This window comes from Strix uralensis, chromosome 6 (assembly GCF_047716275.1).
Source record: "Strix uralensis isolate ZFMK-TIS-50842 chromosome 6, bStrUra1, whole genome shotgun sequence".
NCBI classification, from domain to species: domain Eukaryota; kingdom Metazoa; phylum Chordata; class Aves; order Strigiformes; family Strigidae; genus Strix; species Strix uralensis.
Genome location: NC_133977.1, coordinates 35085295 through 35113183, shown reverse-complemented (window position 1 = coordinate 35113183; position 27889 = coordinate 35085295). Strand labels below are relative to the sequence as shown.

The following is a 27889-nucleotide window of genomic DNA, read 5'->3' as shown; positions in this document are numbered from 1 at the left end:
CATGCATGAGCCGCCAGCGCTGCCTGCCCCTGTGGTGTCTGCTCAGAGCCATTTGCACTGGGCTTTTACAGTCCTGGAAACATTCCCGAGGCAAGGGCCCGCTTGTTACTGACCCCCTGGTTTGCCCCCGAGGTTTGGGTTTTGCTCCCCTCCCTGTAAGGGAGCTGCAGACTTCGCTACCAAACCTGAGATGATGCTGGGAGCTAGCCGTAAGCCTTGGATGAAGCTCTCCCGTTTTACCGTACATAGTTTAAATCTCCCCTAAGCCCATGGGATCAGGTGAGAGCCCCATTTCCTTGTGCACTGTGACTGTCTCCAAAAAAATTAGAATCTGAAGTGTAAAACCACTTTGGGGGGTGGTTGTTGGGGTTTTTTTTATGCCATTCTGCTACAAACAGAGCTGGAACCCAGATACAAAATAAATCATTTTCATCCTATAACTTCTTTCTTCAGGCAATCAACTCCTTTCTTTAATTCAAATTAGCTCTTCATATTCAAGTCTTATTTCATTTAATCTTATTTTTCAATTAAATTCAATTGTCTGTGATCTTCTTAACTTCCTATGCCTCTCCGCATGTCTAATACAGACACATTTTGCACTTGTTCCTTTCACTTTCCTTTTTTTTTTTCTCAAGCTGGTAACGTTTTGCTTAATGAAACCATCTTCAGGCAGAGACAACCGGGTAAGAGCAGAGTCATGGCTTGGTCCAATCCTCAAGCACATCTGTGTTGCCCATACACAAGCAATGGCTACTAAAATGACACTGCTGGGAGGGGGAATATGTTTTCCACCGGCTGGATGCCTCTGCTTGACGTCAGGGCATTTGTGCTCCCCGTGAGCAGGGAGGAAGCCCAGAGCTGTGGGGCTGTGAGGCTGGGGCAGACTTTCCACCTTCATCAGCCAGCATTGGGTCAGAGGAAAAGGAGCATCCCTCTGCTTTTTGAAGCGTCCCTTCAAAACACAGCCTTTATTTCTTTAGCCTTTCTAGAGGGATAAAAGGAAGTGTTTCATGAGGAGCATGGTGTTAAACATGGGTTACAAGTACCTGGGGGAGTTCAGACCAAGTCAGACTTCTGATTTCAAATGTCCAATATTCAATGCATTGCAATGCCTGCAATGGAGCCGCAGGGTAGCTCCAAGCTATACATAAGATGCTTTTTTTTCTTAAGAAACCCTTTCATAGAGCCTTCCCCAGGACACACAGCACTCCAGACGCACAAGCACAGCCCACTGCCCCACATTACATCCAAACTCATCCCTCCTGCAAGCCGTGCACCAACTCTGAAGTTCCACATGAGACTCTGAAGCCAGACCCTACCCCTGGTCAGGACGGGGTGGTGTGGGAGAAACCAGGGCCACTCAACAGAGAGGGAAAGCAGCCTTCAGCAGGAAGGAGAATTTTGGGGACAGTTTTGTCCACAGCTGTGACATACCCAGGGAGCAGAAGGACTACCTTGGAGGTGTGAAACTCCCACCCATCAAGAAAACTGTTGGCAGTGGGCAGACTTCAGACAACACTTAGAAAAGGGATAAAAGTCAGAAAAGCTGCAGCAGCCAAAGGATAAACCTCAACATATACAAGGGTGATGTATATTGTCAGCTACATCTTTCTCTGGCCACTTCTCCAAAAGAAGAGTGTAAAAGGCAGCTGGGAGCACCCTGCTCTGCCCTGTGGCCACCAGACCTGACATTTGCAGGGGAGATGCTCCTGTGGGATTTGCTCAGTTATTGCATTAGGGGTGTTTTGCCACTTCTACGCTGTAGCAAAGCTTGGCTGTTTCACCATCGATATCGTCACAATGCTTTCAGCGCTTCTGGAAAGGTTACAGGAACCAGAGGACCAGTGATCAGGTGAAAAATTCAGCTTCCACCATCTTTTTTAAATACTAATAAATGCTTAGTCTCTCTGGTTATGATAAAAAGCTAGAAGCAGCCCCCAAGTGTATTTCAAAGATGGAAAGACCAGAAGGCAAAGGAAAAAGGCCCCCAATTTTATTATTTTGTATAATCAGAGTATAATTGGAGAGCAGACGCTGTCTGTAGCATGCTGCCACTGGGGACTTTGGATTTCTAATAAGAAATCCATGGGGGAATTAGATGGTGTTTCGGTGGTGTTGTGGCTGATTTACAGGGATGCACCTGGAGCCAGAATCCATGCCCCAAGTCACTGTACTTCACTGAAAGCAAAAAATGTAGGTGCTGTTTGTAAATCCCTGCAAAAACTGGGTCTGCAGTGGAAACAGCGATAGCCCCTTAATTATAGCAGCGCTTGTGGGAGCTGTGATAATTAGGAGTTTCTGGTGTTCTGGAAATCAAAGTCTCTCTATTCTCTTCTTTAATTAATTCAGGCTTTTATCTGTGAAAGTGGAGATGAATTAAGGTTCTGCTCTGGGCAAAGTGCAATGGTGCTTGTGTAGTCCCTGGCAGGGTGAAGCCCCCGGACCCCAGGACTTGGGCGATGTCCCTCGCGCTGCAGCATCCCATGGCCTCCAGTTCTCGATATTTTGGGAAAATGAAGAGGAAAGGCCAGAAGGAGACATGCCCCGAGCAGAACTCACCACGTCACATGTATATCACATGAGGATGTGCGTCCATGTATCCACGGCAGAGGACAGACGGCCTGTCAGCAGGAATTCATGCGCAGCAGATAACAGACACCCAGCATTATCACCTCCCCACACTGGAATGGGTGAGTCAAGCTGCGTAAAAATCATAAGATTGGTACAAAATCATGATTTTTTTTTTTGTTTAAAGCAAATTAATGTTATAGGTCCCTTTTATTTTGTCCTGGGAGGAGCTGATTTTGGGAGGTTTTTCTCTGGCAAACCCCTAGGGCTGGGAAATCACATTGAAAATCCATGTGACTGTTAGAAGATGAGGAAAGCAATATGGGATTTGTGGTAAAATCATGCGAGATGACCAAAGAGGATGCCTTCATGATGTGAAATCGCACATGCACGGATGGCAGAGAGAGGTTTTGAGCTGTAAGTAAAGCCTTCAACTGATGAGACGATCTCAGTGCTGAAAACAGAAGCATCTGCCACCCACCAGAGCTAAAGGCAGCAACCCAAGCCAGTATATTACAATTAACCCACACAGCTAATTAAACAAATCCAGCCCTGACAATGTTATCAAGGAGCTGCCTGGAAATGATCCTTTATGTCAGTGTCTATTTTTAGATGCAGTAAAACAAGACCCATCCTGGACAAGCCATGCTCCAGTTTGGGGCATCTCCATGCCTCACCATGTCCCAGGGCAGTGAATTCTGCTGTGGGTTCCAAACCACAGACTCAGCACTAGAGCTGTGCCCCAGACCAGCTTTGTGTTGGATTAAACTGTTTCCCCAGAAAGAAACTGCGTTTCAACATCCACCTTGTTTCATTTTTGGTCTTTTTTTCTTTTTCCTACTAGATGGCGCCTGCATGACAGGCGGAGACCAGCCCCGGCAGCACCAGCATGGAGCATCTCTACCAGGTCTCGTTCATAAAGGGCTGATAAATGACATTTTTCTCTGAAAAGCCAGGCAGTTGCGAAAGCGATAACCTGCCAGGAGCTGATTAGAGGCAGGAGGCCGTTTTCTGGCAGCGCTGCGTTAACTGTGCTTTCTGACTGACTTTCTCGGGGGATGCTGCCAGACCCCCAGGGGGGCACAGGCCCGACCAGAAGCTGAATCCAGGGTAGCCCAAGTGTGTGTAAGCCCTGTACGGACACTTACAGCCCGAGCATCCTCCTGAGCACCCTGGCAGCTCGGGCTGGAAGTGTCCGTACAGGGCTGTGCAGTCACCCGCACTCAGACACATCTCACCTCAATAGCCTGGTCCAAAATCCAGGCATTTCACTGACATTTCTGAATCATCCACAGGAGTCACACAGCCGATGGCGGGGAGCAGGTGATCAGTGTGGGTGTGGACGTCCATTAACTTTTAGCACCATACAGCCACCATTGCCCCCACACAGTCCTCCGGTAGGAGGACGTCTGTGGGGGTACAGCCCATCCCTCCCTATCTGGGATACTCTGTGAGGACATGGCAACACTTTGTCCTCCCTGCAACTTGTCAGCAAGCTGCTTCCCTCTGCCTGCTCCCCCCTTGCAGCTCCGTGAGGATACAGCCAGGTCTGTTCCTGGCACCATCCAGACTCAGCATCACCCCCAACACTTCCAGACAACGCCAGCAGAGTCAAGGGACAACACAAGCTACTACTTCTTCACCCAACAAAGACGCTGTTTGCTCAACTCCAGCTTCACAGAGCCATAGCAGGTCCCACCCGTTCCCATTTTTACTCGATCCCCCTGCACATGCTCTGTTTCACAACCATGCCAAATTCATTTCTGGCCTCCACTCACTGGCAATAATTAACTACATGTTATCAATTCCACTTTGCCTGCATTGTACACACACATTTCCTGCCCCTCAGCTCATTTCTGGACTCAGTGGTTTCGGCACCACAGGGCCACGTGCCAGTTCAGACGGCTGTGCCAGCAAACCTGCCTGATGCTCCCATTGTGCTTATAATTTCCCAACCCAAACAGTATCTCTGGACTCCAAGAAAGCAGCTTCCAGACCAAAACACAGCTCTGGAAAGGCCAGAGGAGGAGCTACATTTACCGACCGCCCTGCCAGATAGGTTTGGTTTGTAAACGGTAAGTTTGCCACCCCTGGATTTCAGGGGAAAGCGGAGCCATTCCCTTGCCATGACATTGCGGGTGGCAGGGTGAGACGGTGTCCCTGAGCTCTGCTTTTGTCATGGTATTTGCTCAGGTGCAGCTGCTGCTGCCCAGAGTTGCCACATCCTCCATGGCCTCTGGTGCACACCAGACCTTGGGCTGGCATGGACACCTCTGGGATGCACCCAAGGGATCTGGTGAGGGGGAAGTGGCACAGGGGCACTCAGGGACCACTGCCTTGGTGTCTGGGTACAGCGAAGCCTGGGCATGCCCTGGGACAGGAGAGGGTCACCCACCTAATCAAGGTGCAGGGCAAGAGGTGAGCTGGCCCGGTGCACCCCTCCATGTGGCCACCTCAGATGGCTCAAGCACCCCAGCAAGAGCCCTGAGACGCAGCATGGGAGGTGGGGGCTCCCCACGGCTCCCTGGCCCGGCAGCCAGGAGCTGCTGGGGTTCATCTGCTCGCCTGTGCCACGCTGTGCCAGCACATGGGCACCGGCAGAGCCTGCCAGCCCCAGCCCTGAGCAGATCCAAAGCAACTGCCTGGCCCCGTGGGGGGCACGGACGGGGAGGAGAGGGTGCAGGTGGCACCGCGGCTGAGGGGACGGCGGGGGCATGGTCAGCTGGGCACGGGGACACAGATGGTGCTGCCAGAGGGCTGTGGCTGTGACCACTGAGTGATGGGCGAGGAAAGACACTGCTGGGAGAAGAAGGGTCCAGCTGACACAGGGAAGACCCTTGCTCAGGACCGGCAAGGAGAAAGGGGAAAAAAAGCAGATAAACACACAGAAATACTGGCCAAGTCCAGCATGAGCCCAGCACTTTGGGAATCTCTGGGCAGGAGAGAAATGAAGTCACCTTGCAAGCCCCCATCAGGTCACCTCATCAGGAAGATGGTTCCCAAAGGCATTTCTTGAGCAACCAATAAAAGCAACCAATAAAGCCAGTCAAGGACTGGGAGCTGGGGAGGCTTTAGCTACCTACCAAGATAGCTGCAGGAAAAACAGAGCTGCAGGACTCAAACCATCCAGCAAACGGGTGGCCTGGACAGGGCTGGCCACAGGTTTCAGAAGAGAGAGACAGGTATAAAATGGGTGTTCATTTTGAGGCACTTCTTTGTGACAGAAAGATGGAAAAGTGGAGGATATTTTGTTGAAAATGATGGGGAAAAAACCTCCAAAGTTTGCTACTCTATGAAAAGGAAGTGAAATCTAAAAAAAAAAAAAAAAAAGAAAAAGTAGATTTCAGTGCTTTGGGATAAAGGAACTCCAGAGGGCTGTTCGTTACCCAAAGAAAATGATCATAAATCCGTAACAGTAGCCTTGCCCCATGCAAGGGAAAAGTACTGACATGGTGCAATCGCTGCTTCACAGAGATCTAAAGGATGAAAGAGGAATCATGGAAAATGAATCGCAGTGACCAAGGCAAAGAAGGCAATGACTATGGGTTCTATAAATAAATAGGCAAAATTTGTCCTTTACATAATGCAGGTAACAAGATAAAGAAAGCACAGGAGTGTTCAACACTTTCTTTCCATCAGTCTCCACATAGGGCTGATCGTGGCATACAGATTAAGTATCAGTAAGATATGCATGAGGAGTCAGGGGCCACAGCAGGGAAGAAGGGGGTAAGGAGTAGTCTGGGTCTCTCAGCTGCATTGAGTCACAGATGGACTTCACCAAGGCATGATAAAGTACAGATATCCCAACGATCCTCCTTGTCCCAACCATGCCAATAGGTTTTCTTGCCTCTCCAGTATTCCCCAATACCCAGGGAACTCTCATCATCTTGAAGTCTGCAGCTTGAACATCCCAAGCCTCTGACGGTTTCTTTTATCCAGTGTCCAGCCAGCAGGAGCCACCAATGTGAGCTTTTCCCAGCAATCCCACATCTTCCCTGCAGCCTCCCCATATCAGCAGGTTTCTGTATCTCTCACCCCATGGACATGAGAGTGGATGTGAGAGGCGGTGCGTAGCCCCCCCAAGCCAGGACAGCCCTGGCTGGCAGCTGGCCCCATTTGCAGGCAGCACAGAGGTGGAAAAGGGGAGACATCCGCGGAGGACAGCAGTGAGAACGGGCTGAGATGGTTAAAATCACGGCCCGTCCAGGAGAGGGGAAAGAAGCGGGGCTTGTTTCATCCCAGGAACACAGATCCCATGGTGGGCACAGAGGGGATGGCAGTCAGCAAAGATCAGGAGATTAGGAAAACCCTCCTAACTGCAGAAGTGGTGACGCACTTAAGGCTCGATCAGAGCAGCTGCACATTCCTCCGTGCAGGCTTCAGAAACAGATCACACCAGCATCTCCCCAGCTATTCTGCTGTTTGGGGACAGATGAGACAATCCCTTTGGGTCCATCCCCTCCATACTCCTCCACTGAGTGAGTGAACCAAGGCTCCAGAGGGCCTTTTTTTTAAAGCACTCTGAGCTTGACCCAATGTTTTTGTGTGAAGACACTGCTTTTAGGGCCGGGTCTCAGCAGCCTAAGAGCATGCTACCACTGGTCTGTCGCAGCAGGGCTGTGCAGCTGAGTGAGGGGCGGTTGCAACAGGACAACTCTTTCCCGGTGTGGGGGTATGAACCATTATCTGCTACACACCCCACGGCACAGCTTTTAAGAGCAAGTGCACGGCCCCTGATAGCATGGAAAGAGGCACATCAAGCCGCACCCTCCCATTAAAATGAAACACTGGCTGGCTCTGAAATGCACTTTATAAATAGAGAGTTAAGGTCTGCCCTGTAATGGATGCGGTATCACCTGCAGCCCCGGCGGCGATGGCCTCCTGTCCGTGTGCGTTTAACCTCAGCAGGGCAGTGCCACCCAGACGGGTGCAGCGGGGAGCGGGGCTGGCGGCGGGGCCAAGGCTGGAGGAGTCACCGCTCTCACACCCTCACCCCTGGGCCGGGCAGAGCTGGGCCATGCAGTGAACCTGGCTGTGCAGAGCCATGCCGGGACAGGCCGTGCCATGCCAGGCTGTGCCGAGCCAGGCCAGGTTATACCAAGCCGTGAGGGGCCATGCTGAGCCTGGCTGTTCAGCACCGTGCCGGGCCAGGCTGAGCCATGCCAGGCTGTGCTGAACCGGGCCAGGTTATACCAAGCCGTGCTGGGCCAGGCGGTGAGCCTGGCTGTGCAGAGCCGGTCTGGGCCCGGCTCGGCCTGGCCGGGCTGTGCCGTGCTGGGCTATGCCGTACCGTGCCGAGCCGTGCCCGGCCGGGCCATGCCGTACCGTGCCGTGCCCTGCCCGGCCGGGCCATGCCTTGCCGAGCGGAGCGGCGCGGATGTGTGGCGGCCGCCGGCGGGCAGGAGGGCGGAGCCCGCGGCCTGACATCACCGCTGCCGGCTCACCGCTACCGGACGGCTCCGCTCGCCCTCCCGCCGCCCGCCGCCGCGCAGAGGTGAGCACCGGGGGGGGACGGGCGCACGGGGTTCGCCCTTGCGGGGACGGCGCGGCGCGGCGGGGCTGCCCTACCCGGGGCCCAGCGGAGGCGGCGGCGGCGGGGCTCGAACCGGCAGGCGCGGGGCCGCGCCGGGCGTGCGGTGCGGGCCGGGGGTGGCTCGGCTCGGCTCGGCTCGGCGGCGGCGCCGCCGGGAGTGCCCCCGCCCGGGGTGACCGTCCCGGGTCCGCGGGGGCTCCCGCCGCGGAGCGCTCGGTCCCCGGGCCCCGTCCCGCCGGCACCCCCCGGCCCCGGGAGCCCCCCGCGGCGCGGCTGCAGGGCGGGGGGCCGGTCCCGCCCCGCCCCTGGGCTCGGGCAGGGGGGTCCGGGCCGGCGGCGGGAGCGGCCCCCGGCGCGGTCTCGGCCGTGGCCGCCTCCGTGCGAGGGTTGGGCTTGGGGCTGGGGCCGAGCGGGGATTTCCGAGGGGGCCGGTGTGTCCCAAAGCCGGTGCTGACTGGGAAGAGGCCGGCGGGATGCTCGTCCCCGGCGGGGTTGCGCCGCCGGGGGGCTGCTGCTGGGAGCGCTCACCCGTGGCCGCCGGACACGTCCGTGCAGGTGCGGGAAACTCCCTGGCACCGGGCACAAACCCGCCCGAAACGGGGCGGGTTTCGCCGTTCCGAGTAGAGTGGCGGTGCGGTCCGCGGGAGCGCGGTGGGGTGGCGAGGTGTGGATGGATGCGCCAGCGGGCTGTGGCCCTCAGAGAGCAGTTTGCACTTCGGTTTCACTTTTTCATTCTCGGCTCGCCAAAAAAATTTGAGGAGATGAGTGGCTTCTTCCAGCCAGGGAGAAATCAGCACTGAGATGTAAAAAAATCTTGGAGAAAATCTTGGCCAGGGCCCATGGTCCCTCAGAGGCGAGCAGGAAGCAGCAGTGTGGTTTCTGTACCGATGTCGGGGCTTATGAGAGGAACAAGGGTTGGATGCTCCATGAGGGGGACTTCAGCATTTCATCCATGTCGGAGTAACGAAGGATGAAAGCTGTGAAGGAATTGGAGAGGTGACTTTGTAGTAGGACCATCCCAGAGGTGATGTGACCTGCCGCGGGGACTGTCCCTGTCCTGTGATCCTGGCCAGGGTGTAACGCCTGCCCAGGGGGTTTGCAGGGCAACGGGGACTTTGGGGGAGCATTCGTGTTTGTGATGCCTGCACCCTGCTGAGCCCAGCACAGGATGGACGGGTACTGAGGACCCCAGATAATGATCCCTCGGTATAGTCGACATAAAACCAATGCACGGAAAAATGCCTCCCATGGCAAGAAACCAAAATTGAGAGACAGCGGGAGAGGAAGGCCATCGCCTACAGCATCAGTACTCTTGTGAGCTGAGGAGATGGAGGACTAACAAGATTTAAATACTATATCAAGCTTAAGTTTTCTCCTCTTTTAAAATTACATTTGCTATGAAACAAATGTACAGTAATACAAGATCCCATAGTCACTGCACATATTTGATTTCCTCTATAATTGTAAAGAAGAAATGTTGATGACTCAACAAGTCTTTGTTTAAAAAACCCTTACCAAACCCCAGGAAAACATGCTTTTTGAAAGCATAATAATTTATTTTTTAAATTTGCTTTGCTTTTTACTTTTCTGTTTCGTTTGTTTTGCTTTTTATTGTTAGGAACTATGCTTTGACTGTGACCTTGTAACATCACACCCATAAATAGAAGCAGGTTTAGATTCAGGGGAAACACATTTTTTCTGATGGTGGAAGAAGTAGGCCAGCCATGCTGGCTCTCTCAAGAGGTGAGAAAGGCACTGGCAGCTGTGATAAGAGATGTCACATACCGAGAATTAAAACCCACCAATTTGTTATCTTTAAGTTTAACATCACTGATTAGAATTAGCTTTCTGTCAAACCCATGATGGAGGCAAATGCTAATTACTTCCAAATTTTAAGTTACTGCTTCTTCACAGGGTAGTTTTCCCTGCAGCCCTACAGTGGATTAAGCAGCTTCCCATCTTCATCTAAGTTTAAGGGAAATGTAGCTTAACTGAAAGGATAAAACATTTTGAAAACATGTCAGTGATGTGGGAGCTTATGTCCCATTTCCAAAAGCCCTTAGGTACTTTGGGGCCTAAATCACTTGAACATTTTGAAAATTTTGCCCAGGGTTTAAGGAACTGAGACAGAAATTCTTCCCATCCTTTTTCCAGGTTCTCAGATTTTCAGTGAGTCTCTCTAAAGCCTTGATTGTCGTTACACTTGCATATGCATTTGCATTTAGTTCATATGAACACACCACTGTAGTCTTTGGAAAAAATGTCCTACTCCCCACAGACCATAGGCTTCAAGAATTTGTAGATAACACGTGTTCACCACTAAAGTATGTTGATACTAACTACTGATCATGTGCAAGCACTAATAGATACCAACATGCATCACTTCAGGTACTTGGAATAAATTAACTTCTCACTGCAAGGGTGTCCCTGCCAATGGTGGGTGTGCAAGGCAGTGCTCCAGTAGAGCTGGCTTTAAAAAACACATTAAAGACCATCAAAGAGGGATCCCAGATGGACAGAACTGACCAGGCAGACAGCATCATTTCCCTCTGCAGCAGCCAGCATAGCTGGACACCCTGAGCGGTGGTGAAATACGTGGTGTTTATACTCTTCCAGCACATGTGGGTCTTGCTACGTTGTTGGGGTCCCTGGGAAAAGGCGTGCTGTGCATACATGCACCAGGCTTTCCTCATCCTGGAGAAGGTACCATGGAGTTGGTACCTTCTGCTGCTGCTTTATACCGAGGTGTTCTCCTTCCCAGACACCTCTTCTGCCCATTACAGCTGCTCAACACAGCCGGTATGTCTGTGGCATGCCTTGAACATGCCCCCAGGAGTATGGCGTGCTCAGGCAAAGCAAGTGCTGTATTCACAAGGCAGCATGATCACTGTAATCATCCTCCTTCCGTGGTCCTCTCCCAGTGAAGCCACCTGCCACCTTCTCTTGCTTTTCAACCCAGCTCCTCCCCAGCCAGTAACACTTCCTCTTCTTCCTCCTTTCCTGTTGGTCTCATCACCCACTTGAAAGAGTGAAGAAAAAAATAGAAATGTAAAATAGATGGCCAGAAGGGCACACACACAGCAAGATGTTAGCAGCTTGGTGTCCCTCAACAGGAGGGACCAGGTGAATTCACCTCCCCGGGCTGACCAGCGAGAGCCCTGTGCTTCCAGGGCGAAGAGAGCTGGCTCTGCTCTCCGGGATGTCAGACCAAAGACACTGTTTCTGCCAGACACAGGCAAACAGCCAGGGACAGAAAGAGGAAGGCAGAGCGCTGTGGGGTCCCAGCATCTCAAGGCAGTGAGTTGACTTTCAGTGGAGAGCATCTCTCTCCCACCCATCTGGATCCCTGAATGGGACCACCCGGTCAGCCAGTCGTGTTTGCCCTACCTCTCCTGGTGGCTTCCCAGGAGCTGCCAGGAAAGGCAGAAGAGGCAGAATGTGGCCCTAACACAAGTTTCGATACCTTTCCTGGGCAGAGGTCCCTGTTTTCACCTCTGTGCTTACTCAGGGCTGGCTCAGAGCTACCTCTATGCACTGTGTGCTGTGCCTGTGCTCCAAGGGAGGAAAGAAGGAGATCAGCAGGAGCCAGGCTGACCCCATGCCATGGGTTGTGTCTTCCCTCCACCCCACACTGCCTCCCAGGCCATCTTCTCCCTCCATGTGGTCCTGTGCATCCTTTGAGTCACTGGGAGAGGCAAAATCAGAAAGGCGAGGGAGTGCTGATCTTGGAGACCCTTCTAACAGGCACTGCAGCACAGGAATAGCCAATCCAAATATTTTCATGCGCACACAGCGCAATTCCTCTGCGTCTTTCCTGGAAAGAAATAAAGAGGTTTTAAACAGTCAGAGCCTGCCAGCTCCCTGTGGTGACTGCTGAAGTCAGGTCTCACCATCCCCAAAGCCCTCAAGCTCCCAGCAGAATGACACACACTGCCTGGAGAAGAGCAGAAGAGATTTTCCCCAGCTTGGTTCAGGCAGGAGCACCTCCTCTCATCATGTCTGGCTGCAGGGCATTATTAGATCTACCTGAGAAGCTTCCACCATCCAGGCTTTTGGCTGCTTCCCCGCTCTCCCCGCACTTCGGGGAGGCGAAGGCTCAGAAATGGGTGAGTCACTGTGAGATAGTTGTTAGTTTGGTAAGAGCAGCAAGAGAAATAAGACGCCAAAAGAAATCAAGAGAAGCTACATAAGACTAAAGTATGGCACCTGAAGTTGTTCTAAACCACCCCTTTATGTCACTTAAGAACTGTGAGATGATAAGCAGGGAAAATAACCTTATTTAGAGTCACATCAGTCAGATAAAGTCCTCTGTGCTATGTCAGCATCAGCACTGCCCCCATCTTGCTTCAGCTCTGTGCTTTCCATGGTCTTACCATGAAACCTCCAGGCTTCCCAGACTTTCAGATTTCCATTTTATGAAGTTTTATTACAGAGCAGGTTCTTCTCAGGCTTCTTATTACTCTATTGACACAGACAGAGGCAGCAAGATTTTTTTTGCAGAAGAGCAGAGGAAGCTCTTCAGACAAGGACTTTGCTGGGGAGAAGAGGTACTGCAAAGGGGTGCCCCTTGCCTTTGGAGACAAATTTGGGAAAGTTATGGGGTATCTGTGTGAGAACCTGTTGATAACTGTGCTTAAAAGTACATAGTTTTGATGAAAAGAACAGGCCAAAAGTTCGTTGTCCAATTCCATATCATAGGTGGGTGATTTTTCTGCTCAGCCTTAACATCACCCATTTAACCTTGGGAAGGGAAATTGCCCTCCAAAGTGACCACAGGCTGATGTATTTCTATAGGAAAACTAGCCAAAATGTCTGAGGTTGTGTGGGAAAAAGATGTATTTTGCCCCTGTGGGAAATTTTGGTAGCCCTTTCTCCTCCGCTTTCCCCTGTTTTGAAATATGTTTTTGAATTTTGATCATGGTGAAGAACATCTCGTGGTCAGGGACATGCCTTTGGCTTCACTGCTGGCTTCCAAAACCAACATCCTCAATATTTATCAAAGTTTAAACCGGAGGGTGTACAGAGTGGGGAGGGTCAGTGCCTGCCAGCCCGTGTTTTCATTAGTGGGTGATGGAATAGGGAGGCACATACTGCATTTGTAGGTGACACCGAGCTGGGAGGGACTGGAGACATTTTAGAGGAGAATAAGAATTAAAGATTCTTTAATTGGAGAGCTGGTCTGAAAAAACAGGGCACGTGTTATGTCCTGTGTGGTAGGACTGACTGACCGTGTGGACCCCAGGTGAGCGACCGGCCAGGCAGCGGCCGTGGGGAGCCAGAGGACAGGGTGATGGGCACCACGGCCCGTAAGTCAACAGTGTCACGCAGTTGTGCAAAAGCAAACAGCCTGCTGCGATGAGGAAAGAGAAGTGGCACACTGGGGAAGTGGCGCCTCTGCTCCGGCCAGTGCCTTTGAGGGGCTCGGTTGGAAATGCAGTTCTGGGAATCCTCCATGAAAAATGAGAACAAGCAAGAGAGGCTGAGTTGTCAGACTCTCAGCAAATAGCTCTGAGGAGAGTTGGGTTTCATTTGTGCAGGAAACACTGAAGGGAGATATGAAACCCGTTCTCAAAATGCAGAATGTGTCTGCAGAGAAGGAGAGGGCGAATCATTTGCTGTGTCCTTTGGGGGTAAGAAAGGAAGCAGTGAGGTTAATTGGATCGAGAGATAGAGGGGGGAAAGCTGGGCTCTGCAGGAGCTTATGGAAGTGGTTTTAACAGATAAACACATGATAAATAAGATAATCGGATAAACACCTGCCCTGGGGGAGGGGGAGACCTGAGGACCTGTGAATGCAAAGTGCAGTAGGGTGGGGAGCGGTGGCAGGAGAACATGCAGCACCTTCGGGAGCCCATGGCAGGTCTGGGGTCACAGCAGCCCCACAGGTCCCACAGCAGGTCTGTCCCCACCATATCGCAGGGGACAGCCTCAGCACCCAGCGATGCCTGCTCAGGACAGTACCACCTCCCCCAGGGCAGGTCCCCACCCTGGCCGTAGGCGCACGGGGTGAACAGCCCCCCTGTTCCCCATCAGCACTCCCTGCCTGGTGTGCCCCATGGGCAAAGGGGCCAAAGGGTGGTGAGGGGAGAGGCCGGCTGCCATCATTTCCTCATTCTGACGGCTGGCATCCCGGGTAGGTTTGCAACATGGCTTTTCTGGCTGAAGTAATACTGACGGGTAATTTATTCCCTTTGCCAGTTCCTGGTTTGTGCTGTTGGGGAGTTAACTCTGTTTTGGAAGGAGAAAGAGGGAAGGAGTCAGTGAGCCTGGTTCCCCTCCTCCTTCCCTCGCCTGCACAGCAGAGGGGTTATTTCCAGTCAGTCTGGGCAGGACTGAAAGGTCTCCTGAAATGTTCATCAGAGCTGGGATTAAAGCAGCTTTGGATAAGCCCTTTTGTTAAATCTGTTCCAGTTCCAACAGGTACATGGTACTCACTGTGCTCGTTGGAGGGACACTCTGAGTGTGGGAAAGAGACTTAAATGTTTTCTTTTCTCTGGAAACAAAACGGCTGTAACCAAAAAGTGAGTATTTCTGCTCACAGCAAGACCTGAATGGAGATTTCAGGTGCTGAATGCTCCATTCCAGATGGGGCTTCTCAAGGGTTAACGCAACAGGAGATGCCAGCAGGCACAGCACAGAGCAGAGGGCTCTGCAAACAGAAGCTGTAGGGCTTCAGCTTCATGGTTCAAAGGTCCCTCCATGCAGATTGAAAGTCCCCTGGGGGCAGAGATCACCCCTGTCCCTCCCGTGTGTATTTGTGGGACCATGGAGCCGGGTGCCAGCCGCAGCTGGCAGAGCCCAAAGGGACAGTCCTGGTGCAGAAAGCAGGACATTCCCGTGCAATGACTTAACCAAGGGCTCTGCTGCATCAGTTGATTCCTCTTGCGGTTTGCTTGTCTTTCAACCCATGTGCTCATTACGAGATGTAGATAATAATCGTGTACTTTATCTCAAAAAACCCCCAAGGAAGAAGCTGAAGCACATAGCAGGCTCTGTGATGACCTGCACTGGGCTGAATCCACAGCTACTCCAGACTCAGTTGTGGTCGGTCTAAACAAAACCTGACCTCGAGGGAAGGCACAAAAACAGTTGTTTTAGCAAAGGTACTGCTGGCTTAGGCTCCGTCTGTGAGGCTGAGCTCAGAGATGAGCTTTTGTGCAAACAGGAACCAGTTTGGTTGCACTGGACAGGACCATTACTTGGAGCTCCTTATGAGATTGCTGTCCTGTTCTTTGGCACAGTTTGACTCAGCAATATGTTTAAGACATTGCTTTTTTTTATTAGAGTTATTGTAAAACTAATATTGTAAAAGACTAAGTTGTCTTTTATCTGATAAATCTGAATACAAAAGCAGTGAAATAGGTCTTGATTTTTTTTGGCCAGAACTGAAGTTCAGTTTATTCCTTGCCACCACAGATCCATCCTTCTTCAGGGTTTGCAACTCAAACATGGCCAGACTGGGAGTTACGGGAACCACCTAGGCTATCCTCCTGTACCAGAGGAGGTGAAAGGGGCCCAAAAAGATGGTCTCGTTGTTAAAGACATAGTCAAGGATATCAGGGTCTTTCCAGGCAAACTTGCTGGAGTCCTGTTATCGTTAGTATCTCAGTTCCCCATGTCTGTTGAAAGAGGATAACAACTGAGCTGGCTCACTGTTAGCAGTGGGGGATGATCTGCTTGGCAGATCAACTCTGCTGTGATCCCAGAGACACCTGAGTGGGCTCCTGCAGCCCGGCTCTGTCCAGAACCGCCAACCTGCTGCAAAACCTGAGCAAGGCCGCTCAGTGTGGGCAGAGAGGCAGAAAAACCTTGTTTGCCTGGCACTGAGCCTAAGCTAACAGTCTCTGCCAAGCCTCAGGTGCAAAATACATTGAATTATCCATGTTTTTCTTCTGTGAGAGCCCCTCCCTCCCTCCCTCTGCCTGGGCAACAGAGATTTGACTGCTTCGTTTCACCCAGCTTTTGTCTGTCTGATCTCATTCTTTGGGGCAGGAGTGGCCTTCTGGCCAGTTTTGGTAGGGTTCCTGGCAGATAGAAGCTTCCCGTCTTGCTCGTTGTCCATCACTGCTTATTGTCCTGCAAATAATAGCAGTAATTGCAATGCAGTTAATGAACTGCACACAGGAGCAAGCATGCTAGAGCTGGACATAGCATCCTCACACAGTCATATAAGGGTGTCACAATAGTCTAGCTGAAGGGCAGCTTTACATTGTGTTAGATATTTTAATTAGGGAACTGCTTCCCAGTTAGGGTTGAAGGTAGTTTACTTCCACTGGGCTGTGCTTTAAGTCATCTTGTAGCTTCCTTGGTAAGAAACCGATCTCCTTGAATTGCACGTGCCGTAACTCAGCAGGGGTGCAGTTTCCTTGATAGGGAAGATCAATAAATGAGGTTTATCTAAGGCTGCAGCACACTAAAGAGTGTCCAAGCGCTGTGGTATTCACTCTTGGAGTCCTCTGCCTCCGGATGACTCCACAGCATCCTGGCCACGGTGATTTGCACTGACTTTGTATGGGTTTACCCTGCTGTGAAGAATTAGCTTTGGGAGGGAGAGTTTTAAGCAGGTAACACATTGGCCATAGGTGCAGGAGAAGCAGCATGAACATGGTAAGTCAGGGGTGGTGGCGGGAGGGGGGGGGGTCTGTGTGCTCCGCAGAGATATAGAAGTGAAAAAAAACTGTTGCCTAATCAGACACTCCATTTCCAGGCATCTGTTAGGCAGAGACCACAGTGTTTGTCTTCGCAAAATGCATTTATGGTGAAAGAGGGATTTTCTCCTCGTTCCTTGGCAGGATTTCAGTGCGCGGCAGTGATGGCAATGCAACCTGCGGTAGCAGACAGCAGCTGGCGGTGGGGACCATGCTGCCATCCCATCAAGGGCTGTGCAGTGGGGATGGGTCCTGCTCCAAAGCCCCAACAGTCAGAGCGTGACTGAAATAATCACACCAAAATCCACAGAAAAGATTTTGAGGCATCTTACTTTTTAACTGCCCTGCTGACTTCAAAGCCTATTTAATTCTGTCATCCTTTTTAATCAAAATAACAGGAGACAGCAGAGCTGTTTGTCTCCAAACATTGCTAACATCTCTCTACATGTTCAGTGGCAGTTACAGGACAGAGAAAACACACTACAAGAAGATTTGCTTGCAGCAAAATTCACATCCCCGTGGGAGCACGGAGAGAGCTTTTGAGGTGCTTTAGATTGATTATAAAATGAGTCTGCGGTTAACAAGGGCTTTGTCACCCTGAATGTTGATTTCTCTCCCCTTGGCTGAGAGCCAGAGATGCATCTCTATTTTGGAGTAACATTTTGTGTGTACAGGTGGTGGAAAAGGAGGGGGGGTGTAGGAAAGAAAGCTTATTAGGCTGAACAATAGCGTTGACCCTAGAACAAATAGTTCTGGCCATGAATAAATTTAGGTGGAACAAGAAGATTTCTAAAAAGTAAAGCAGTGAGCTTTTGATAAAGCGTCTGATAAGAAGGGGCCAGGAAAAAAAAAAAAAACAACATCTTTTCAGATTGAGCTGCTTTACTTTACACTAGGGGCTTTGCAGCACAGCGAGTTGTGGACAAAGAGGACTGGTGTTTCCATGTTGCTCTCCAGCATTCCTGTTGACCTGAGCTGCACTTGTAAGGTTGCTCTTCACGCCAAGAAATCCCAGGTGGTCACTTCTCCCTCTTCACCCATGTGTTTCTTTTCCAAGCTGACAGCTCTTGTCATCTCTCTTACTCTTTCCCTGTGGTCCTTTTCGAGGTTTATTCCCTTTTTTTGCAGTGGAGTGAGCAGAACTGCAGTGTGCTGTTTGATCTATGGATTTATACAGTGGTATAGTAGTGTTGTCTGTGTTGTTTTGTATGTCTTTCCCACTAATTCCTGGATGAAACATCCTAGTGACTGTGATACACATGGAATATACCTAAGGCAGGGCTGTGTGCACAGGCAGCAGCCTGGGTTAACCCAGCTGACACAGCCAGCATCACCAAATCAGCCTTGTGGCACACAAACCCTTCTGCAGGTTTGGAACAGAAGCAGAAACCTTCAGAGTGGAGTATGAGTAATTCTGAGTTTAACAGGACTCTCTTGCTCACCTGGAGCATGAAAGAAAGTCCGTGTGATATGTGGGGAGCAGAGGAAAGGTGTTTAATAGGGGAGAAGTCAGCATGCCTTTCTTCAGCACTTGTTTTCTCCTGAGAGCACTTCTTCCGTGAACACGCATCTCTGGTCTCTGGGACAAGGGGGTGCTTGGTGAGAGGCAAGGAGAGCAGACAGACCTCTGCCATAGAAACAGTATTGTCACTTGAAGCCGTGATTTTTTTGTATCCGGGACAGCGAATTATAGTTTCAAGGTCCATCTGCTGAGGTGTTTTGTAGGCTTTCCATGAGAAGCAGGACTGAGAGATCATGGTGGCTGTGTCAGAGATCTTCTCCCCCGGTAATTCAGGTTCTGTTTGATGTGTGCCTGACACGAAGCACCAAGCTGGTATTTTCAGAGTAATGTGACCCTCAGTTCATTTGTCTGAGTGTTTTTAACAAATTTACAGCTCATTAAAGTGTACATAGAGTTAGGGGGGTTTATTCCCATAGGCAGCTCTTGCCATGTGTCAGTAGTGAATTTTGGTGCTCAAGCACTTTGAATGAGGAGATCCTTCTGCAGATTCTTCTCAATAGACCATCCCAAATTATTATCCCACACCAGTTCCATCTTCTCAATATTCAGTCCCTTTCACAGATCACTTGCGAGCATGTTCAACAACACAGATCTTCAGGGAAAGCCCTTGATAACCTATTCCCATTACTAAAATGATTTATTTCTTCTTACCCTTTGTTTCCCATTGGTAACTATTCATGCAGAAGTGCCCTTCCCCTTTGCACCACTACGGCGCCAATCCCAGAAAAGCCTTGGGTGAAGGACATTTTCAAAAGCCTATGAAGAACACAGCCTGCACCAGGGACCAGGTCACCCCATCAGAGCGGTCACCTTCACTTTGAAAGAACTTGACTAGCTATAAGGCAAGACTGTACTTCACCAAAACCAAGTTGTCTCAGTCCCCAATATATCATGAGTTTGTTAATTATGGTCTTTATTATAATCTCTCCCAGTGTGCCCAATACAAAAGCCAGATGTCCAGGTGTGTAAATTCCCTGGGCCACCTCCTGAGCCCTTTAAAAATCTGCCCGTAAGGAATTTGCCATTCCTTAAGGGCAAATTTGCCATTTCTTAAGTCAGGAGGCAGATTTGAGCTGCTGGTGGCACAGCCCGTGACTAGCCTGGCAGTTCCCTGCCTGAGTTTATTCTGACCTCCAGGGCCGGCTGGTGTGCTGCCTGTGAATTTATTGATCTGTTTAAAACCTCTCCGTGGCCTCAATATCTAATCTGTTACAGAGAGCAGTGTGTTACAGGGCAAAATTCATTAACGTTTGTAAAGCTCATCAAGATCTTTCATGAGCAAATCCCATCATGTTTTAATACATTTTTTAAATGTCACGAGTAAGTTCTCATTACTCATTGAAGAGCTGAAGCAAACAGCGCTTGCCAGACCCAAATATTGGAACAGGCAAATGCTGCAACTCTCTTTGTTTACCACATTTAGGACACTTTCATTTCAACTCAAACTCCCTGTCTAGATTCTGCTCCTGCAAGTCAGAAGCACCCCCCTGGCTTTTCCTGATGTAGGCTCAGGGATCCCCATGGACCTCTGGCCCTGGGCTTTTCAGAAGATGCCTGGTAGCTCCAAGGGGGTCTGAGAGCTGCTGGTCCTGGTCACTGTTAGCATTCCCCTGGCTTTGCAGTGTGAGATGCCATCATGAAGAACAGCAAAGGATGGATGAGTGCATCCAGCAGGTGTTGGATCACACAAACCTGGGAAACCTTCCAACCCAGCGTGGTGTTTTGTCCCCCTCCAATGGTGCTTGTACATTACTGCACACTTGCTGGTGGGTTTGGCAGATGGGTCCTGGGCTACTGGGACCAAAACCACGTGCACTTCTGCTCAAGTGGCCTAAGTGGCTTTTTTCCCTGTGACCACAGATGTGGTCTGGGTCTCTGCAAGAACTTCACAATGAACTTGCATTTCCCCTTGTTTTTCCTGCCAGGATGTCCAGAGGAGACATGGCCAAACCCCTCCTGGGCCATCGGAGCATGGAGGGTGATCCCAGCACCACGCCTGCAGCCGGCCGCACCATCGGGGTGCTGGGGAGCGGGGACTTCGCGCGGTCGTTGGCCATCCGCCTGGTGTGTTCCGGGTTCAAGGTGGTGGTCGGCAGCCGCAACCCGAAGCGAAAAGCTGGCCTCTTCCCTTCCGCAGCAGAAGTCACCTTCCAGGCTGAGGCGGTGAAGAAGACGGATGTCATTTTTGTGGCGGTTTTCAGGGAACATTACTCCACCCTCTGCGACCTGGCTGATGTGCTGGCAGGCAAGATCCTGGTGGACGTTAGTAACAACACTGAGGTCAACCATCACAAAGAATCCAATGCTGAGTACTTGGCTTCCCTGTTCCCAGCCTGCACCGTGGTCAAGGGTTTTAATGTGGTTTCTGCGTGGACGCTGCAGTCAGGTGCCAGGGATGGAAATAAGCAGGTATTGTTTTCTTCTGACAAGGGCCAAATCCCCACTGTTTCAGCAGCTGAGGTCTGGCAGCATCAGCAAATGGCCTTAGGCTCCAGGAGAAGGGGTCTGAGTGCTGACTCTTGCATCCAGAGATCACCTGCGTTTCTTTGCTCAGAAATGAAGTACCCTCACTTACTTCATGCTTTGTAGTCTTTGGAGCCTCTGCCCAAGTGAAAAGTATTATTTAATTGTCTGTTTACCTAAACACAGCCTGTAAAACAAACTGGTGGTGCACACATGAAAGGAAACCTGTCCAGGAGAGAGGTCTTTGGCAGCCATGGTAAATCCCCATCAGAAAGCCTGCCAGGAAGCATGATGATCAGTGGAATAACGTAGGCTCCCTTTAGCACAGCATCCCTCCCAGCGCACTCATTCCCAGCAGCCTGATCTCTCTTTGCCCTGTGTGTATCTTTCTGTTCATTGCAGGTTCTGATTTGCTCAAATAACCAAGAAGCCAAGCGCACTGTAGCAGAAATTGCTCAAGTCATGGGATTCACCCCTGTGGACATGGGCTGCATGTCATCAGCCTGTGAGATTGAGAACATTCCCCTGCGCCTCTTGCCAGCCTGGAAAATCCCCATCCTTTTAGCTCTGGGGCTCTTTCTTTGCTTCTTCACTTACAACCTGATCCGACAGGTCATCCACCCTTACATCAGGGAGCAGAAGAACAAGTTGTACAAGATCCCCATCGAGGTGGTCAATACAACGCTGCCTTGTGTGGCCTACGTCATGCTGTCTCTCGTCTACCTGCCCGGGGTGCTGGCAGCCTGCTCACAACTCTACTACGGCACCAAATACAGGCGCTTTCCAGATTGGCTTGACCAGTGGCTCCAGCACCGAAAGCAGATTGGTCTCCTCAGCTTCTTCTGTGCAGCGTTGCATGCCGTGTACAGCCTCTGTCTGCCCATGCGCCGCTCCCACCGCTACCAGTTAATCGAGACGGCCGTCAAGCAGGTAATGTGGGTACTCTTCGGGTCAGCACCTGTAGTAATCTCCTGCACACATCCAGATGTTGGGTAGCGGGCTTAATATCTTGGCTTTTGCATTCACTGTCCAAAGCACGTGTGGGACAGTGGGAATAAGCTGTTCTCTTTACAAGCACTTCCTCCACAGGGCAACCGCACACCACACACTGGCCATGCACCCATCCACAATGAGGAACAGTCATCTTAGCAGGGTGTTGCCCATCCATTTACAGCCAGGGCTAGGATCAAACATGCCATGCCGTTGCTCCCCAGAAGCACAGACAAGCCTTTGAAACCAGCCTTGCCTGGCACCTGGCATGTCTGAGACTAGGGCAGAGGCAGGAAAAATGCTAGGAGAGGAGAAATCCAGTGGTGGAGGGAGCAGAGTTGCCCTCAACTTTTCTCCCTAGATTTTGGGAGATCCCTGACATTCCCAGTAGGTACCTGCTGGAGTGGCCAAGTCATAACCTGGGGTGGGAATTGTTTTGTAGAAGGTGTGTCCTCATCACAGTGTGCCTCTGGGAGTTTAACAAAATGATGGTGAAGAACTGGTCATAGTCTAAGGAAATGAGGAAATGGAAAAGGACTTTGTTGCCTTATTGAGACTCTCAGCAGTGTTTATACAGTGTGAGATTGCCACCTTTAGGGAATTCAGCCAGCTCTGTAACTTGACAGTGCCATGGGAAAATGTGATTCTGCCCTTCTGCCCCTGGCTTCTTGCTGCTGCACCCCACTCCCTCCTGGGATGGCAGAAGCTTCATGCAGCTGAGTGGGGAACCTGATCACGGAATTGCCCCGCAACCAATCCACTTTCTGTGCTGGGATATTTGCCCGAGTGTTTCCAAATGCTTGTCCCAACAGAGAGGAGGGAAGGGGCCGTGGGGGCAGAGAGGAGCAGGATGGCTGGTTTCGGCAGCAGTACCTGTTCAAAGCATCCATCAAACAACATCCCCAGCCTCTCAGCTCCAACCTCGAGCAGGTCCTTCTCAATTGCCACAGTCGCACATTAATCTCAGGCAAGCATCCTGTGTTCATTTCCCCTCTACCTCCTGTTTTCTAGCAACATCTTTGTTTAGTAAATTAAACCCATTTAATGGGCTAAAGAGGACAGTTCTAAATGTTCCTCTTTGCCATGCAGCATAAAACCCATCTTCCCTTCCATTAGCATGAACAATTTTCCCCCCCTAAATGCACTTAAAACAAAGGGTATTAGGAGACTACTGCATATTCAAGCATCTGTATTTGTTTTCATGGCTTTAAACTGTCTTCTCGTTCTAATTGTCTTTCCAAATGTGACTTTGGGGCTTGCTGCTGTGGTTACCGGTTGTGGGAGCTGGGAGCATTCAGCAGTTCTTCCCAGCAGGCTTTGAATCAGGCCTAGCTTTGGCCAAATGGTGGTGGGATAAAAAAGCATTTCCACACCTCCCAAATAGGCAAATAGTGCTGGAGGTGCGAGTAGGACTGTCTTCATCCAGGAAACCTGCTTCTAAAACCAAAACATACAGATAAAATTCAGTTCCTCTATTTCTAAGCGCTCCATTTTAACAAACCTTCGTTGTCATGCCAGGCTATGGAGAAGAAGATGAATATCTGGGTAGAGGAGGAAGTCTGGAGGATGGAGATTTATATTTCTGTTGGAATAATTGCCCTGGGCTTGCTGTCGTTACTTGCCATCACTTCACTTCCATCCATCGCAAACTCTCTCAACTGGAGGGAATTCAGTTTCATTCAGGTAAAGTTGACATTTGCCGATGCCAGAGAGTGATTCTGCAGTCAGTCAGGCCCTCACGCAGACCATGGAGGGCAGAGGCTGACCTGCCATCCCAGCACGTCCCTGCTCTGGCACGGCAACTGCAAGCTGTGCACGGGTGTCAAGGGCAAACCCTGCCGCTCCACGCCTCTCCGTGCACCCTGGAGCCATGGAACCCCCCACCCGGGAGGTGACACTGAGCGGCGGGAGGTGACACTGAGCGGTGATGGCAGGGCAGCAGGACGTGGTGGGTCCCAGGGGGGCTGCGCTGCTCTCTTGCCTGGTCTGCGGAGGGTGCTGCTGTCTTGGGGGGAAGGGAAAATGTAAAGTGTCATGGGCATCCACGTGAGGATTAGTGGCAGGCTTTGCAGGAGGGAGTCTTTAATGTCTGGGCTGAAATTTTTCTCCCCTGCATTTAGCAGCATTAGTTAGAGATCCTGAGAAAAAAAACAGCTTCAGCTTTGCTTGTGTGATACCCCCCTTCAGAGCCCTTTCCCCCCTCACTTGGTGCCCAGGAGCAGCACTGCTGTTCACAGCTAAAAACCTCCTAAAGTCACACAGGTGGAAAGGCAGAAAGCCTTGGGGTCATTTTGAGAGGGCAGGGTTGTTTGCTTCCGTGGGTAAGATCCCCCTTGGAGCCAGACACATGTCAGTCATGCACAACATGTCGGAGCTGCTGCAGGGAGTTTGCACCATACACAACATGTTGGAGATGCTGCGGGGAGTGTGCACCATACACAACATGTTGGAGATGCTGCGGGGAGTTTGCACCTTGCACGACATGTCAGAGATGCTGCGGAGGGTTTGCACCAGACTGTGGAGGGCAGGAAGGTAACCTGCCATGGAGACAGCTGGCTGCAGGACACAGATCTGCCCTTGCATTTCAGGGAGAGTGGGCTTCTGAAAAGGAAAGCACTGGGAGGACAGTGCAGGGGGAGGTCAGGTTTGGCAGAGCTTGCATGCACCCAAATATTCAATAGGTTCGAAAAAGCTTAGACTGGTCTATAAAAATGCCAGAGCCTAAGAAGCACAGAGACCTGGGTATGATTTCAATGAAGAGCCCATGTCTGATTCGAAAAAGTAATTAGGAATGTAATTTTTCTTTCTCCAAAGTCATTCAGTGGTTTAGGAGCCTTCTTCCCACTCACAGCGATGTCCAAGCTCCCAAGGGCCAAATTCCCTTAGTGACCTGGGTCCACCATGTGGGACATTCACAAACCCAAACTCAGGGGCTGCAGTGTTCTCAGGGATGCGCCTGGAGCCAGGCTTAGGCCTAACTAACGGGGATAGCAGGGAATGAACCTTCAAGTATTCCCTGCACATTAGAGCTGATTTTGAGGCCATGTCATTGTCATATCCCATAGCCCTAAAACCCCGTGTTACTTGTGTCTCCTACATCACTGCTGCTTAGCGTGCACCAGGCTTCAAGTCTCACTGCAGTGACCCACGTGGCACCCCAACATGCGTAAGCCCCCATGGGACCCTGTCTCCCTGCATCACCTCGGCACACACCTAACCCTTCAAAAGGGGAGGGCAGGGTTCAGGGATGTGGAGGTGAATATCTATCATCCTGTTGAAGCTCTTCAGCAGCATATAAATAATTCAGTATTAATTAGAGCAGGAGTTTGAAGCCTGCTCCTCTCACAAGTTCCCCGATCACCAAATGAGCAAGTCAGTTTGTCATTTTTCCTCTCTTACCGTGGGCTAGCAAGTAATTATTTACACTGAGTAGAGGAGAGCTTGACCCCAAGAGATTGTCCCTCAGGGAGAAGGGAAACCTGGCTTTAAACCTCTCTTTCAGATCGGACAACGGGAGCATATTAATTCTCATCGTCATGTCTCAGGGGAGGGCTGCAGCCGCTGGGACATTGGATAAATCAATCCTGGCTTAGGCATCTCATACCAGGAATCCCAAATGAAGGGAAGTGTCTCCTTGCAGCCTGGAAGGAGGCTTTGAAACCCCCTGCATTTCCCTTTAGCTCCCCAGGCAGCTTGGCAGCTCTCCTGGAGGGTGCTGGCATTGTGTTGTGTAATATATATGTTGTCACAGCAGGTAGTGCTGCCGCCTCCTACCAGTGCCTGTAACACGACTGTCGCATCTGCCCTTTGGGACCCCTTCCTGCGTCTTTCTAAGGGTATGTCGGCACTGGGACCAGACAAATACATGATGGTCAGCTCCAAAATAGCTCTTGGCTGCCCCAAATGGGAACTGGCTGGCTTAGTTCATGGAAAGATACACCTATTTCTGTCCGCATGGGATAAAGCATGACAGTGCGACATGAGCTCCCAACTGATCACGTGCAGGAGAGGCACGGCTGGTATTGTGCCCTACTGTGGAAATATCATGTAAGAAGAGCAAGTTACAGATCTCTTAGCATGTTAGCTTCTGGGTTTTTTTTTTTTAATGAGGACTCTTTTAAATTATTTACTTTTCGCTAAGTTGGTGATGCCTTTCTTGAGGAAATTAAGAGCAGATAACAGCTACTGCTCCCAAACTCCAGAAGTTAACATTCACATAGCACGCAATGTGATCCTCCCTGAATTAATGCACAGCAGCACAAGCGGGTGAAGCATGAGACTGCTTTCTCAAATATTTGGGATGTCTTGCACTTGATCCTTTTACAACACATCAGGGGCATCGTGGCTTCCCAGGCCTGGGAAAAGTAAAAAAGGGGAAAATGCAGAGCGCAGCCACCCCAGCCAGATGTCTCCCAGAAAATGCAGCAATTTGTTGCCATTTCAGATGAACTGGCTGGTGTGTTTGAGAGACACTGTACCAAAAGCCACATTTGAGAGAGGGCTGGGGCTTGTTACAAATTCAGGAGCCACTTTAACCCCCTCCTTACCCAGAGTTTCCCAAGTCTAACATTTTCCAGCAGCAGTGTGTGCACATGTATGTGTCACGGGATACTGCCACACTCCTAAAATGCACATCTGTTGCCTGACAGGCCAAAAATCCCATTTGGATTTTGCTATGATTTTAGGAAAAAAAACAGTTAATTTTTGTAGTAGTTCTTGCACATACACAAATTTCAATTAAATATAGTTAAATTAGAGACACTGTTCCCCTATATGTCCAGTTTTGATTAACAGAAAGTGTACAGGATCTAGAGACTGGATAACAGAAATGATTTGTATGTAATTCAACTTAGAGAAGACATTTTTAATGTTCCCCGATGATTTACAAATCAACTCTAATTGGCTGAGAAGTAAAAATGTGTATGATTGCCTTTACCTTCCCATCCTAGAAGTCCTCCTGGAATTTGAAGGTTGAATTGACCTGGTTTCTTCCTTAGCTCGTGTATCACAAGATATAAAGAATCTGTCATCAGACCTTTTTTAACCCTCCTGTCGATGAGGTGCAAACCAGAGCCGCTTCCATGGAGCTAATGACTTCACAGGACTGATGGCAACAGAAGTCAGAAACATATTTGGGTCAGGAAGGGGCTGTTTGCTTTGGACGCTGCCTAGACATTTCTAAATGAGCCTCATGCGACTGAATCACCTTCGCTGATGCGTTACAGGGAGCCTTGAAGACACGAAGGAGATGGGAGAGATATAAGAGAATACAGAATAGAAAATGTATGCAAAGCCTACATTAGAAGATACCATCTTTGTACAGCTGTCTTTCAGAGGGCTTTAACACCTTACATGGGCGGTGGCCCCACATTCCCCATGCTGTGACAGGGTGAAAGAAACCCCTGCCACTGTTCAAAACAAAAAAAAAAGTTTCATAGCCAGAAACTTCACTGAGAGGATAAACGAGAGCAGAGCTTCAAAACTCAGTGCGGTATCAGGGATAAGCACGTTGGCAGATTAGCCCCTGGGGTGTGCTCAGCAGGCTCTGCATTGCACTATACTGAGTGTATATTGAGCTGTAGATACTGAGCCAAGCTGTGATCAGCAAAACTTTTGTTTTTCGTGCATTTACAGACCAACCTGTACCCAGCTGTCTGGTGGGTGCAGCTGACCACAGGTCCTTCAGTCACCATCCGCATTGGGACCCTCCCTGGGCACCCCCTGCTCTCAGCAGACAGCCCCTCATTTGTGTTATGAGCAGATCAGCCCATTGCTGCTGAGTAGCTGCTAGTGCTCTTTGCAGCCAACAGCAGCTTATCCACACGTTTTTTGCCAATTAGCTTTTTTGTTTTATGTGCCTTGCTGTCCGCACACAAAGGTGAGTCACTGTGCGCCTGTGATGGTTTGTCACCTTTTGTGCTACTAATTTCCACTCCTACTCTCCCCCAGTACCAGCAGCGCTTTAAAAAGAAACCATAGAGGAACAAACTAATTATCTGCAGCTCTGACATGTCTGCTGTGCATAAAGCCCTGCTCAGGCAGACTCTGAATGCAACCTCCACCCAGGGCAGAAAGCATCTGCTGCCCTTGGACTTCACTCTGTCCCCTTTTCCCCTGCCCTGCTTTACATCTCTGCTCTGCCAGATGAGTCTCAAGCTGGTACTT

General features: G+C 50.4%; 1 protein-coding gene across 4 annotated transcripts in view; it reads left to right on the top strand.

The window, feature by feature from the left end:
- Positions 1 to 4538: 4538 nt before the first annotated feature.
- Positions 4539 to 27889, top strand: part of STEAP3 (STEAP3 metalloreductase) — a 29440-nt gene continuing 6089 nt past the window's right edge. The window contains exons 1-4 of one of the 4 annotated variants that reach the window (XM_074873682.1): positions 4539 to 4643; positions 20197 to 20680; positions 21137 to 21664; positions 23243 to 23407. In XM_074873682.1, the coding sequence (XP_074729783.1) occupies positions 20198 to 20680; positions 21137 to 21664; positions 23243 to 23407 (1176 nt within the window). In that variant the 5' untranslated portion in view covers positions 4539 to 4643; position 20197. Of the gene's footprint in view, positions 4644 to 7994; positions 8063 to 19915; positions 20038 to 20196; positions 20681 to 21136; positions 21665 to 23242; positions 23408 to 27889 lie in introns of those variants that run through there. The other 3 variants (XM_074873681.1, XM_074873680.1, XM_074873683.1) reach the window with 3 other exon arrangements.